The 15,593-nt window shown below is 40.1% G+C and overlaps 1 protein-coding gene across 4 annotated transcripts in view; it reads right to left on the reverse strand.

Moving 5' to 3' along the window:
• Positions 1-15,593, reverse strand: part of gria3b (glutamate receptor, ionotropic, AMPA 3b) — a 153,034-nt gene that overhangs the window by 110,502 nt on the left and 26,939 nt on the right. For all 4 annotated transcript variants that reach the window (XR_014629767.1, XM_084429998.1, XM_084429997.1 and 1 more), the window contains exon 3: positions 1,263-1,502. Coding sequence is in view for 3 of the 4 variants with exons in the window: in XM_084429998.1 (XP_084286124.1) it covers positions 1,263-1,502 (240 nt within the window). In the remaining variant the exon portion in view is untranslated. The remainder of the gene's footprint in view (positions 1-1,262; positions 1,503-15,593) is intronic.

Raw genomic sequence — 15,593 nt, forward strand, 5'->3', positions numbered from 1 at the left:
ACTTTAATTATCCACAATGAAAAATTTACATCAGATCTGGAAAAAAAAAGAAAAAAGAGATTGTTTAAACTGTGATCTTTGAGTATATATCTTGAGAAAAAACTGTTTTGGTTACTAATTATGTGTTTTGAATAATGCTAATCTGGGTTAATTTTTGTGCATTTTGATTAAGTACCCATCCATTTCGTAGCGAGTGCGAGACAGTAGAGAGCCCGCCCACACACTCTTCTGATTGGCTGTGATCTGTGATTCACTGAAATCTTATCACATGGTGTCTGGTTAGGACAAGGCGTTAGTCTTCTGAAGCCAGCAGTATTTTTTTCTTTCTTTTTTGAGTAGCTGATATTTAAGCCATTACTTACTGATAATCTTGCTGTATCTCCTAAATATCAGTTGTACTTTCAGAATGGTACGGCATAAATACATTTTCAATGAATATCAACTTATTTTTCTGTTACTTGCATAAACCTATTGTATGGCTTCAGAAATCTTTGAATATATAGGGTGCAAGTTGTATGGACTACCTTTATGGTGTTTTATGGTCACTAACTCATGGCAGTTCATTTCTATTGTACATTTAGTGACTATTTTGTATGAATTCGAAGAATCTCATTTGTACATTTTCCTACAATCTTACGACAAAGTGATGGTTATGTTTAGGCGTGGACCTTCATGCTCACTCTTCATCCGTATGAATCATACAAATTCATACGGAACTGCACCTCGTAAAATAGTAATGTTTTCCTGTGAGACGGTTCATTTTATGCTTTCACTGTATGGACAAGAGCAATGTTAACCTTCTTTAGAACATCTCTCCCTTGAGTTCCTTTAGGAAAAGAGTGACTTGTGGGTGAGAAGGAACAGTTTTCTTATTTTGGGTGAATCATTCTTATAAATAGCTTGATGTGTTTATATGAACTGTTTGAAATCAATACCCCTGTGCAGTGTTAATGCAGACGAACTGTATTAGGAAAGTAAGGTGAGCTATTTAATAAGTATTTTAGGGGCCCCAAATTCGTCTATGCAGCTCAGAACTGGGGCACATCAGTTCTAAATTCATCATGTATCCAGAGATATCTGGACCTTTGCACCAGTACTGCAGGCGCTCTATCTAGACCCTAAGGACCCAAATGGGGCATCCATCCTCCACCATGCCCTGCTGCTTATGTGCTACAAACCCAGCAAAAACAATACAAATCAGCACTAACTAATGTAGGCCAGCCATTTTGCTTGGAGTTCCACAGGAAACTAAGAGGACTTACCTCTGTCTGTGTCATAGAGGTAGACAAACTTGTCCCACTTGTAGTGAGACAGGAGACTCAGGACGGCGCCCTTTAGAGGAGGGCGCATCTGGATGACGAACTGCACGTCTGAGTCGATGGGGTAGCTGGGAGTGACGAAGGAGGTGTGGAGAGCCCCGCAGAAGGAGGTCAGCGTGTTCATGGACTTCTTGTCATAGAAGCCGAAGATGGCGTACACCCCTCTGGAGAACTGCGAACAAACTGGAATCAGAACAAGACGAGGTTTAGTTTGTTTATGACCAAGTTACAGTACAAACAACTTCATAATTCTATATCAGTCCTACAAAATGGAATCGGATGATCTTGGCATGTGAGTAATTGCAATAATAGGAAAATCTGTACAAACATGGAAATTTGTTTTGACTGCATGAATATGAGCAGAGAAATAATTGCATTATTTCCAGCAGATGAAAGTGCTGTGTTGCGTCTGACAGCGAGAACCCATCAATACACTCTTGCCCTAAACAAAACACTGTCTGATTGGCTGTTCCTTATTCTCCCAAAACACTTGAAGCAAATGAAGCATAATTATGCACATCTCTATGAACCAAGAACAATCTCATTACTGACACGGATACAAAGCAGTTTTGCGGAAAACCTCTGCTCATCTGTGTTACAATATTTAGCCAAGGGCAACAACATGGGTAGTTTTGTATGCAAGAAATCAAATTAATTTATGATCGATATATCACCCCTTAAATGATATTTACAAATGTTCACTGTAACAACAGATTTAGACTTTTATAAACAAATCGTGAAATCTGTGGCTAAATTAACAATGTTATCAAGACATTTTCAAGATAGTGAAGAACCCTGGCCAGGAAACCAGCATCCAAACTGGTTGACCAGCAATTTCAATCTTTTCAGCATTTCTATGTTCATACTTCACTGTTGGCTGGTCTCCTACAAAACACTAACATCTCTGCACACTGCTTACTTAAACAATGGTGTGATTGGTAATGTTGTAAAAGTACCTCTAAAAAGCCTATTAAATGGGTGGTTGATTATGATTTGACTTTTCTAACTGTAGTTAGTGTGTAATGTTGCTGTTTGAGCATAAACAACATCTGCAAAGTTACAAAGCTCAAAGTTCAAAGCAAAGGGAGATATTTTATTTTAAAGAAATTCCTTTTTAAGGACTACAACAAACGGCTGGTAGGGACTACACAACATTCCTTCCGGGTTAGTGACATCACCGACCCTAACATTTACATAAACCCGCCCCCTCAACACGATTCATAGATTATCAAGACAGAATATGCTAATCAATGACTAGAAGATAACTACACCTAAGCTACATAAATTCATCAAATAACCATTCAGAAATGTCCTGTTACATTCTACATGTTGTCACTTCTTTTTGAGTCTCTCCATCATTGTCTGAAGCCGGTTTGAACATAAAAGGCTGAAATTTTCAGTGCATGTTTGTGTGAGTGCACGCTGTTGAAGCTCCGCCCCCTGTGCTGGGAGCAGCAGCTCATTTGCATTTAAAGGAACAGACACAAGACGGTGCGTTTGTCAAAAATTGACAATTTTAACACGCTATATAAAAATATCTGTTGGGTATTTTGAGCTAAAACTTCACATACACACTCTGGGGACATCAAAGACTTATTTTACATTTTGTGAAAAGGCCATTATACCACCCCTTTAAACAATTTCTAAAGATAGCAGTTAAAGGTGTTTTAAGCTATTTCAGCCATTTTGCTGACTCCCACCAGACTGAACTTCTGAATTAGACCGCTACCGTTCTTTCAACCTCTCTCTAAAGCTCCGCTCTCCACAGACATGTCAGTCAACCAGAATGCGCAAAATTATTCAAGAGTGTTTCAGAAAAGCTTCTCTCTCTCTCTCTCTCTCTCTCTCAGAATTAATTCGTTAGCCATTTGAAGAGATGTGAAAAGTTTTTATGTTCTGCTAACACTTTGGACGTGCAACTAAACTCTCTGAACAGCGGAGCTCTGATGTCTTGGTAATGGTTGAGGGGAGTAGTGCTTGATCTCAGACAGACCCCTCACTGCTGTTCAATGGCTGTCTGATACACGCTGCACGCAAAAGCTCAAGCTCCAACCTGATTGGTCCATTAGAATCAGATGGTGTAGTTGAGGGATCAGCCATCAGGAGCTAACAGGCTCAGCAGTCAAACCGAGACCACTTATTAGTCCAGCAGGTCAATCACTCTATTGGTATCAAGGATTTCATATTTACCCAAAGCCCAAACATAACATATAAACTGCCTGTCCTTGGCTTGAATAAGTTACTAAATGGACCAGATCTTATGCTGATATCAAAGTCTAACTAGGCCAGAGTCCAAAATCCCTTTCTGGTCTATTGCTCTAGAAGATGGCATCTCAACAGCTGGACATCCATGCAGCTGCATTACTCTGGCATGTATGTGTGATAACAGGCCTGCAGCGGAGTGACAATTACCCGTTGAAGGGGCTAGGTAAGTTGCCCGTCTCCTCACTGGCTCTGCTGGTTTGCAGGATTTCTTTCCTTTAGTTTACTCCTAATTTGGGCCAGTTCTGACACAGCCTTTGTCCTCAGGGATAGGAGCTGGCTGCTTCCCTTCCATCAGTTGTCCTGGACTTATTAGGACAGGCTTTGAACAAACTCAAACCAAATACATAAATTTTGTCAGATGCCTTTGCTTACTCATTTCAGGCCTGGCACCTTTCTCTTCCTGAATATCTCAATCTCAGTTGGTTTTAAGACTAAGGCCGTTTTTTTTAAAAAGCACACAAGTAGTTTAATCTCTAAATCGCTTTGCCAAAAGCATCATTATCTAAGCAGTACATAAATTGTGCTACTTAATTAAATTAGCAGCATTGGACTCCACATTAAACCACATTACTTGCAATTTAATCCGGTTTCACAATTAAAGACAAGATAACCAGTTGGACAATATGTATGTGGTCGACAATATTAATGTATGATATATTCCAGAATTCACTCATGATAGGCTTGAATTTACATAATGATGAATGACAATAATTGACAATTGATTATAACTATGAATATGAGACCATGAATGAACTTTCTGAGGTGGAAAAGACGTTTTGATGGAATAGACTTTTAATGGAGGGACATAAATCTCTCAGGTTTTATTAAAATATATGTTCTTCTGACTTTTGAAGATGAACAAAAGTCTTATGGGTTTGGAACAACTTAAAGGTTGGGTGAGAATTTAAATTTTTAGGTGAACTGTCCCTTTAGGATTATCCAAAGGGAAGGATTTGCAACATTTGAGTGTAAAGGTCCTTGCACACTGAAATTTTCGCATGTTGAAAAATAAACACGACCTCATGTTGTGTCAATCACATTTACACACTGCCTCCGAAACTTTCGTCCGTAATCGGATCGGGTTCGATTTTCTGCTTTTTCCGCATCCGTAGCAAGCATTTTGAAAGGTGTTTTGACCATTCAGAGCCACCGTACAGGCGAAAGCCAAAATCCAGAACTGTTCAGGATCAATTCAAAGCATCAAACTGAGCCATTGATATCCTGAAGTAATCTTTGAATCGCTCGGGATAATCCCGCAGAGGCGGAACTCTCCGAACTCTCCACGCAATCTCAGGATTGGATGGACCCAATATTTCCTCTTTCTTTTTCTATTTTTAAGAAGAGAGAGGACAACAAACTCATCCTCACTGCTTGAAGACTCCATTTTGTATTGTTTTGCGGATTTTTAGCAACGGATTAATTAATACGCAGCGGACTCAGTGTGTTTTTTAGGATGACGAATACGAAAAAACGCGTACGAAATTTTTGACTCAGTGTTCAAGGACCTTGACAGTTGATTGATTGAGGCCCTTCTTGAACATTCTTGAACATTTTGTTTTATCAACGTGAAGTACAATGTTCGTACTACTGGCCTTGCCAAATAGTAATTCCATGACATTAAGACGAATCTCAGCGCTTGGAGTCACTATAAACCCTGTTTTGAAGTGCGAGCATCGCCTCATTGCTTTTCATTATGCAGAGAGTCCTGGCATGTCACGTCACATCTTGATAACATGTTTACTCTGGTGGGCGCGGGGCAATGTTATCCACAGCTCGCTCAATGGCTGAAGGATCCTTCCTCAGCCCCTCCATCTTTACCTTCTCACCCCCGAGCAACTAGCGGTCTCATTACCGGGTGTTTGTCAAAACGTGCCTTCGTTCTGCTAATCAGGATGCTCTCTGCACTGCAGCAGTAACAATGCATTTCCACATGCCTGGCTGCTCCGAATGACCGTGAGGCCACTGGTGTTGAAACGATAAGAGCCATTAGAAAAGGCTCCGTCCCGACGGCTGCGTTTCGGACTGAAATAATTTAACCACAGTGTCATGCACTTGAAGCCATCTTTCACCACCATGATTGTACATGGCCCAGAGACCTAGAACACATCGCTGCAAATGTCAGAGTCGATCATCCAGCTTTCGGTATTCACTGTCCTCTTCTGTCCTTAGTCCTCTCTCTCTCTCTTCTCGTTCCGCCGCTTCTGCTATCCAGCCACCCCTACAAACACCTCCCCCCAAACACAACGCTCACAGGATGATAGTCCTCTGGGGGTTTGAGCAAGTAATTGTATCTGCTCTTGTGAGGAGACATGTGAAGTCCTTCAAACTGTTACTGAAAACAAGAATCCCCGTCCTCCTAAAGAAGCGTGTAATTGTGATGTGCCTATGAAAGGCAAATACTTTCAGATTCCACATCCTCTTGCATGCACACATTGCACAGATATGTATTTTTGAGCCGAATTTATCGAACTGACCACAAAACAGTATTGCTGCCTCCTATAAGCAGAAAACAAAGTTTGCATCTGCATCAAAGTTTGTGAAAAAATCATCTGCGGGATGTTTTATGCTGTAAAGCTTGTAAATAATTACAATTTATGTTCTAAATATTTCACTGTTCTATTCTGACCCCCTATAACAATACAACACTGCTTAGGGCACTCATTTGGCCAGCAGCAGCCCTGCATAAAACTAATGGCCATTTCATAATGTATCCTCTGTCCTTTGGCCATTTCAGATCTGGAGCATCAGTTAGCCTTCAGATGGCATTGTGGCTGTTTATGGGTTACACTACAACACATGAGTAGCAATTTGCACTGCATACTGTACATAGGCAGCATTCCAGCCAAATTAAAACCCCATACTTGACTGATTTATAATGTCTACATAGAGCATGAAAAACCTGAAACTCCATAGAACACTGGAACTCCTTACAGTCACTCACGCACAGGACACAAACAGTAGGGTAAGGTGGGGTAAGAAGATATTTCTTGTGTATGGAGGACAAGGACCAAAAGTAATGGGGTAAGAAAGCTTCTTTGAATCATTTTATATTTTTGTGCTATGACAACTAAATTAGCAAATGTTTCTGTTTATTTCCCTTAATAACACTTTAGCTGATGTATCATCAACCTGCACGTGCTTAACTCATATCTATATATGTTAAAAAGTAAAATGCTAATTTTTCTTAAAGAGGATATCTTCCCCCGTCTTTTTTGTTTCTCATAGGAGACTAATGCTTACAGCTGTATGCAACAAAGTTTAACATTAGTACATATTGCACAAAAATATCTTGGACGAAACAATATGTAGTTTACATTTAATTGTTTTCAACAGCCTCTGCGTCAGGAGTGTGCCTAGCTGAACAATGCAATGAAGGAATGTATCTCACCAAGGTTTAGAATAGAGTCATCATGTCTTGCTCCCCTGTCCAAGGGTCATGACTCACCGCACCAACACCAACCCCCCATACACACACACACACACACATAATATGCCATAACTCGCCACTAGACCCTTCAACCTCACGTGACATCAGCAGCTGGTGTAGTCCATGACTAATCAGCTGGTCAATATCATGATTATGTCTCCTGATCTTTGTGAAAAATCATAACCCAAATGCAATCATTTCAGCCTTTGTGTGTTTCAGAGAGAGACCACATTTTAACCTTATTCCAATTTGTGGTGAATTAATTACAAGAACTGTTTGAGATAGCAGTTGTTGGAGACATTTACTAGGTCATTATGACAACTACATTGCATATTCCATAAAAAAAAGCCATTGCATATATGAAGTATACAAAAATACAAGATTTAAGAAAGTGATTTCCACAATGTTTTCTAAACTCACACATTCATGTCATTCCAAACTCAGATGACTTCCTTCCTTCTGTGGAACACTAAAAGAGATGTTTTTTAAGTATACTCACACTGTTATTTTTCATTCAATGAAAGTGAACGGTTACCTGGGGCTATCAAGCTTAAAAAATGGCAAAGCATCATAAAAGTACTAAACTGCCCTTCAAAACATGACAGCTAATGCAGCTTGATGGTAACATAAATCTGAATCCAATTATTAAAGGTGAACTGCGTAATTTCACCCCAAGCTTGTGGTTAACCCAGAGGTCGAGAGGTCGACATGTCGAGCAACTCAAGCAAAACAGAGCAATGTTTTGAAAGAATAAATCCATAGTGCCACAGTGTCTACTCTCTTAAGTCAACCTACGAATGACTTACTTACAGTTGTCTCTGCACTTTAAACAAGGATAGAACAAAGTATTCTGACTTCCAAAGACTGCATGCATAACTAATATCTTTCCCCGTTAGAAATAAAACAGTCTCCACATAAAATAACATAGAAGTAATGACCAACAATTCCAGCAAATAATAATTGTGAACAAACTGTTAATTCACTTAAGCATTTTCTGCAATCCACTGTTGTCGCAGTATTTTGTTGTTCCTGCTAGAATATCCAACAAATCATCCATTCTCCACAGAGGAAATGTATTACAAGGGCAATGGTTGCAACAATCTCCTTCTACTTCTTCTCCCCCTTGGGGGTTTATGACTGGGGTTGATGCATGTACAGCTTATGATATTCTGTAATTGGATTTTCAGAAAGCTGTTGACAAAGTCTCCCACAACTGCCTAATCCCCAATCAGCAGTGCAGCACTGAGCATGTTCCTATAGCGGGGTAGAGAGCAATGGAAGCATGCAGCCCAGAGATGCCATTGTAATACGGCATGAGGGGGTGCTGTGGATTTACTGTAGCATTTGACAAAACACAGCGCATTTTACAGGGCATGCAATAAAAACAGCTAATCTCAAGGAAGCACTCGGGAGAACATGCTATCATGTAACCTAACTCACATCTACTAGACAGTGTATCAGGTAATGAAGCCAGTGAAAGTCCACTGACATTGAGAACCAATTACTCTTTCTCATAGACCGATGACAATTATCAAGAAGCTATACTAAACTTACCTAACAAAACACATGTTAGTAGTATCATGGTGTCAGATGGCAATATTATGGTACTGAATAATTATATTCATGTATTTATATGGTAATCCAAGGTACTTTAAATTGTACCAAATAATTGCACAGAAATCATGGTATCAGCACTGCACAGTTTCAAAACTATGCTACCATTTAGCTATGCTTAGACATGCTTAATATGTGTAGCTATATACCAAACAATGTGCTAATTCACTCTAAAGAATCATAAACAGGGCTTGACATTAACATGTTATTAACAATTTTATATGTAATATACATTTTTTTCAGTTGTAGTCTTTTAAAAAGGCATCTGAAATAATAAACTAAGCGCTATTAGTGTTGTAAAAATATAGATTTTTCGATACATATTGATCCTGAAATATCTGAAATGCTTCCAATACTCAATTTCTCTCAGTACTAAATTGAGTTCTTCCTTGGCGAGTATTCACGTAAACACAGTCAGTTATGTTTTAAGTGAATGTAAACAGTTGAGAAAGAAAACGCACGTGTAACAGTATAATGGATCCGTGCATCAGGAATTAAAGTGACAACAGCCTAATATATCTGCCGCCAAATTATGAGATAATATTAAAAATATGGCAGGTTTTCCCCATGGTATCCCAATGTAAAAATTGTGTCCAGTGAAAATACTGAGTGGCTAGTAACTTTGGAAAACCACAAGCCACAGTGGCTAGTGTCAAGCCCTTTTTTAAAACTACTGTATTAAAAAAAAATATATATATTACACCTTCAAAAAATGCTGCGTGAAAATGTACATTTTCAATAAGCAAGTGCTTCCTTACTGATCAGAAGCTGTCTGAAATCACAGAATGACGCACTCTTACATGCTTGTTTGTTGCAGAAAAAAAAAAAAAAGTTTTCTGTCACTTACACAAAAAGCAGAGACCTTGGACTCAGTATTTCTAGCATATCATGCTAGTCGCCCCCATAGCAGGAGCTGGAGTGGGCAGCGAGCCTCGTTGAGGAGAGAGAGCTCAGGGGAAGTCGTCAAGGAGGCCATTTGCAAATCGCCTCTTCCTCTGGGTAACTTAGCTGCAGTTTCCAAGAGAGGCCATTTTCAAAGGGGAGAGACGAGAACTGTGGGTGGTATGTGTTTCAACTGGGTTTCTTGTAAAGCAGGATGAAAAAATGGCAGCTCAGATGCACCATTCAGCCTCTCTCTTTCTGTGCTTTTCTCTTTTTCAGCCTCTCTGAATTCTTCGAGTCAGCTCACTCATATCACCCACATATCTATCCATCACGGCCTCCTCCACATCACCGATACTAACCTGCAAACCACTGACCAGCTCTTGTAATATAGCTTTCACCAAAGAGGTGTTCTCAAATGATATATAGGAATTCATGACAAGCAATGCCTGATAAAAACTCAATCCCAGCAAGAAAGGGATTTGCATTGTTTGCTTGATTACTGGCATGAATTTAAAGCAAGTCTCCCAAGGCACTCTCTTTCAGCTCTGGCGTTACTGTCCAGAATAACTAAACAGGCCACGGGTGGGAGGGGAGAGGACTCTTTAACCTTGAAGCTATCATGTAAAGCACGCTCTATGCTCCTCTCTGCCTCGCTCTCAAGCCTACTTTCGGTCTTAAAGAGTGAAGAGTCCACTTTCCTATCTCAGTTTTCAGGAGTCCTTGCTGAGGTTGTAATGCTGGAGCAAAGAGAGTCTACTTCATTACAGGCTAAGCCTCAGAATCCCTTTATTTCAGTGCTTGGCAGTATGAATATATCTCTGCATTTCTTATGCCTCGCCTGCAGGCAGCCCGCAGATGTGTCTTCTAGGAGCGGCTCAGTGATTTGAGGTAAAGTACCCAAATTCCATGAAAGAGATGGTACACACTAAAGTACTTTGCTGATGATGGGAACATACATGCCCTACCCTGACTGTTAACTAGCCTTAAATTTGAGAGACAGACTCCAGCCCTAATCCAACCAATCAGAACCAACGAGGATGTCCTACTTGTTGAAAACCACTGCAAGCAGAAATTCACACTCTTTGAAACAATTCTCCCAGCCAATCTATCTCAGTGCTATATGGGCCACTCTACAGAACTGGTGCAAACTGCTGTCCAACAACCAAAAAAACACATTTAAAAAGCATTTAAGTATTCAAATTTTAGATGTTTACTAAGATCCTTCTATTATTTATTGAATCCCACAATAATAATAACAAAAAACATTTATAGATATTTTATTTTTAAATCATGAAACTATGTAAAAAAATGTGTCCCGTATTTTCATGTCACTACCAAAACAGTGTGTGTTTTAGTCCATTGGCTGAGACTGATTTTAACCACACCCCTACATTTTTGATCAGGAAATATTCCTGTGTCCCTCTCTCTCATTATAGATAGGTACCATAATTTTGAGGGAAATGTGTTCAAAAATCTGAAAATCTCTTTGTAACTTTAAGGGACGTCACTACCAAACACCTTTTTTCTGCAATTAAGCAAATTCCATAAAATTTAGTTTTTATGTGTGCACAACTGTTCAGGGGTGCATTTCCCAAAAGCATCGTTAGCCAACTATGGTCGCAAGTTCCGTCGTTATCAGCATAGTTCAACGATTTGGTGTTTCCCGAAACCATCGTTCCAACGAACGTTCGCAAACAGCATCGCAAATGTGTGTGGTTGGAACGACAGCTCTCGAGCTGTGGTTAGAAGCATAGTTTCTAGTTTACATGAGATGTAGACTGAATAAATCCTTATCTTTGGCAAAATAAGCAAGCTGACATTCAGTACAACCCGTGTTATTTATTTAGAATACATACAAATGTAATTTACGTCTTTTAGTTTGTCAAGAGATTTAAAGCACCATTTTTTGAAGACTGCGCATGTGCAAACGTGCTCTACTATGTAAGAACGAGCCAAATATTGAGTCTGGTAATAAAGCAAAATAACTGAGAAAATTAGAAATGGTCTTCAGATGCCATGTCTGTAACTTATATGACAAAATCTAGTGTTAATTCGATCTCAAACAGATTAATTAAAATAAGTTATTAGTCCAACACGTGCGAGACGTCATAAACCAACGTGGTTGAACGATACTTTGCGACATACGGTTTCGGGAAACAGTCGTGACTAGCTAGTTTATTTCTCCAACGATGCATCGTACTATGGTAGTTAAGCAGCGAGTTATATAGCTGTACGGGAAACGCACCCCAGAACTGTGCTAGGTAATCATGTGCTGGCTATCATCTTTGAACTAGGCTCAAAAGTATCTAAAATTGTCACTACCGAAACAGTCATGACCGAAATATGTCATCATTGTTTTGGTAGTGACAAAGGGGAACACATAATCATTTATTTGGGGGAAATAAACACAATTTTTGTACAGTTATGCAAATCATTAGTATCTTAGTAGTGTTTTAGAATGTGAGTTAAAATTCTGTAATGTGATGTGATCGCTACCAAAACATTACTGTCACTACCGAAGATGTGCCGTCACGACCGAAACATGCATGTTTTGTCTAAAATAAAGTATGCTGAAGTATCAGCTAAGATGTTATTATAGTGTTTGGTTCAATGTATATTCAAACTAATGAATCCTTAACTTTGAAATCAGTATGATTAACTTAATGCCTTTTACAAAGAAAGATTGGGTTCAAAATACAACAAATCTTATAAATTAAACTTGAAATATTGTTAAAATTGTAATTATTATTGATTTACCTACGATTTTTTTTTAATTCTTTTTTTATAGCAAAACATATATTTACAAGGTAGATGTAAACAAAATATTAATAGGTCAATATAAGGCTTCTTATTAAATCATTTATTCTTGTGTTTCGGTAGTGACAAATTTGGGGAGAGGAAAAATATTCCAAAACTTTCTGAAAATACAATATGATAATTAACTGCACAATTACTAGACATGTGTACCTTGGTTATGATACAATTTGCATACATCCAAAATTTGTGGAAAAATACACCTTTTTTTCCAAGACGTTTCCAACTCTGACTTTGAACCAGTTCTGTAGAATGGCCCATATATAGCGCTAATGGTATGTAAATTGGGAAGTCGAAGTCATCGGTGGGGTGAGGATGCAGTCGGCAGAGCTCTGAATCCTCTCATCACTGACACTGGCCTTCATTAAATGCTCGCACATCCAGCAGATCCTAGAGCCTGTGATACCAGTGGGCTGCACAGGGAGGAACGAAAGACAGTAATAGAGATAGAGGAGGCGGTGTGTTCACAAGAAGCTGCAGTCCAGCGTGAACAGAATTGGAGACAAGGAAAGAAACACACAATGCCAATGAAAGGCCCAACTATTACCAGAGGTGCCGTCGGGTTAACGCAGAGCCAGGGTCAGGGCCACAACACAGGTGACGGAAGCGGTGGCTTCTCGAGCGCTGAGACAGCCAGAGTTTCAGAGCCGCTGACTTGAACAGAAGGGAGAGTCTGTGCTGCTTATTTTGCGCAACCAAGTTTCCAGGTCGCCCAAGCCAGCACAAAAAGCACAATGACAGGCTTAGGAGCCATTGTCCCTTTTCAAATGTCTTTAAACAGTGCTTCACTTCTGACAGATCACATTTTTTCCCCTTTCTTTTGCTTTTCCAAAAAGAGGACATCTGAGGCAAACGCACCATCGGGAGGTTCAAGCATGGAATCGCTCCAGATTGTCTTTTCAGTCTGCAGCTGGACGGGATTAGGGCTCATCTCTGCCTGGGGTGAACTTTCTGATCCACATGCAAGCCTAACAAGAAAACAATCCAGCTGAGGAACTTGGGGAAAAGCAGCGAGAGCCCACACAAAGGAAGAGAGAGAGAGAGAGAGTTATAAATAGGAGCCATGTGTCAGGCCTTGCATTTGCAGATTGACTTGAGAGTGACTTAATATTTCATTGCTTGTCACACAAACAGCCACGGACACACAACGGCAAGCTGAGAAGTCTTCCTATTGAATCATCTACCCACAGCTTTTGCTTGCTGATGCGTGAACTAGGGAGAACAACTGCTCAAATGAACCATTTCCAAAGTAACATGGAAAGAACATGGATGAGAGAGCAGAAATCATGATTGTTTAACTCACGGAATTGGTTAGGGTCAGTGCAGCACTACCACAAACTCCAACAAGCAGTAAGAAAAGGATATAATCGCAAAATAAAACTAGACAGGGTGATCTGGAAGTAGCACCATCATGTAATCAAACATGTTCTTTGTTAGATTCAGCTAGATAACTGCCTACAATAATGCAACACTGTTGTAAGCAGTATTATTCCACTCCATTTCTTCAACTGACACAGGAATCAATAGAAATGTTTTCAAAATTACAACACAGTTGGGCTGGGGGTTCTATAATTGTGAAAATGTCAATAAAGAGCTAGAATATTAAAATGCTGGATGTTATTGATGTTCTGCTTTCTTTTTCAGAAACTTCAGCAAGCGAATCTTGATCAATTTGACCAGTCTATATGACACCTCAGTTAAAGATCAATGCGAAACGATGATACCACTACACTTGGATAACACTCCTCTGTCCAGCCCTACTCTGAGTCAAAGTACTGCCGGCTGCATGTGCCTGTGTTATTGTGCTTTAAACCATTTAAGCATTTTATGGTTTGCTGTATGTACTGTAACTGAGAACAGTGGGGACACTGCATCTTAAAGCAAGACTTCAGAGGATCTTAGCATAAAAGGATAAACATCAACATCAAAAATATACATTTAGGCCCGGTTTCACAGACAAGGCTTAGATTAAGCCAGGATTAGGCCTTAGTTTAATAGGGACATTTAAGCATCTTTTATAAACATGTCTTAGAAAGGGCTGTGGCTTACTCACCGTGGCACTCACATTTTACTCTAAATTGTAATGTGGACAAATGCATTTTCTGTAAAGCTGCTTTGAAACGATGTGTATTGTGAAAAGCGCTATACAAATGAATGTGAATGTGAATTGAACTGAATTGAATATTGAAACAAAACAACCCAGACAGCAACATAGTGTCGGCCCAGATGCGGTCCACATCTGGTACACGTGGATTCGGGCCGTATCTGGCCCGACACTTGCTGTCTGGGAATGGCACTGATATATTTTAAAGCTGCATTCAGTAACTTCGGGATTTCTACGCTGTATTCTCGCTTTTTGCTCGCAGGTTTCTCTCTAGAGCTCCCCCCACAGCTTCGGAATAGATATTTGACAACACTGTTGTAAAAACTCATTGGTGATTCTCAGACACCAGAGGCTAGCAGATCAACGACATCAAAGCAGACGGGACATTCTTTAAAACGTCTTCTTCATTCGGGTTCGAACAGCGTGAGGGAGCACAATAATGACGGCATTTTAGCAGATTTCTTTTGGCTGTAAAGCAATTGTTTACATCGCGAGACCTGATATCACGCGAGACTTCCCGACGCGGCGGCCGGCGGCCCGCCGGCCCGCCGGCTCAAAGTTGCAAGTGCGCATTTTCCGCTCAGGGGCACCAGGGGGGTGCGAAACGACCACCATTCAACCCGAAATAAGTAATATAACCATTCCAATGACTCCGAAGCTGTTCAGTTAAGGTAAAAAAAGTTACTTAGTTCACCTTTAAAGGAGAACTTGGTAACTTTTTTAACTTAATAAAACTGTCTAGAAATCATTTGGATGGTTAAACAACCTGTTCTGGTGATATTGGTGACTTTCCCCGCTCCCCCCAGCGTTCCCAGGTGGAAAACCAACCTTGCAACTTGGGCACTACCGTCCCGGCAAGATAGAAATTGGAAGTCTCGTGAGAAGCGAGAACTAGAACGAGAACGAGCGCGAAACACAAATTGCTTTACGGCAATTCGACATAAACACACACGCATGTATGATGTATTACCAGATTACCCACCTCGGTAGACATAGCTCCACACGATACAGTTGGCTTGCTTCGATCAAAACAAACGCACATGAGCAGCGGTAGAGAGGGGGAGGAGGCCGCCGCAAGTGAGTTTTTTACGACAGTGTTGTGAAATATACGCCCCACAGCTGTAGGGGGAGCTCGTGGGGAAAACATGCGACAACGAAAGGGAAA

Source organism: Rutilus rutilus, assembly GCF_951802725.1.
Source record: "Rutilus rutilus genome assembly, chromosome: 14".
NCBI lineage: Eukaryota > Metazoa > Chordata > Actinopteri > Cypriniformes > Leuciscidae > Rutilus > Rutilus rutilus.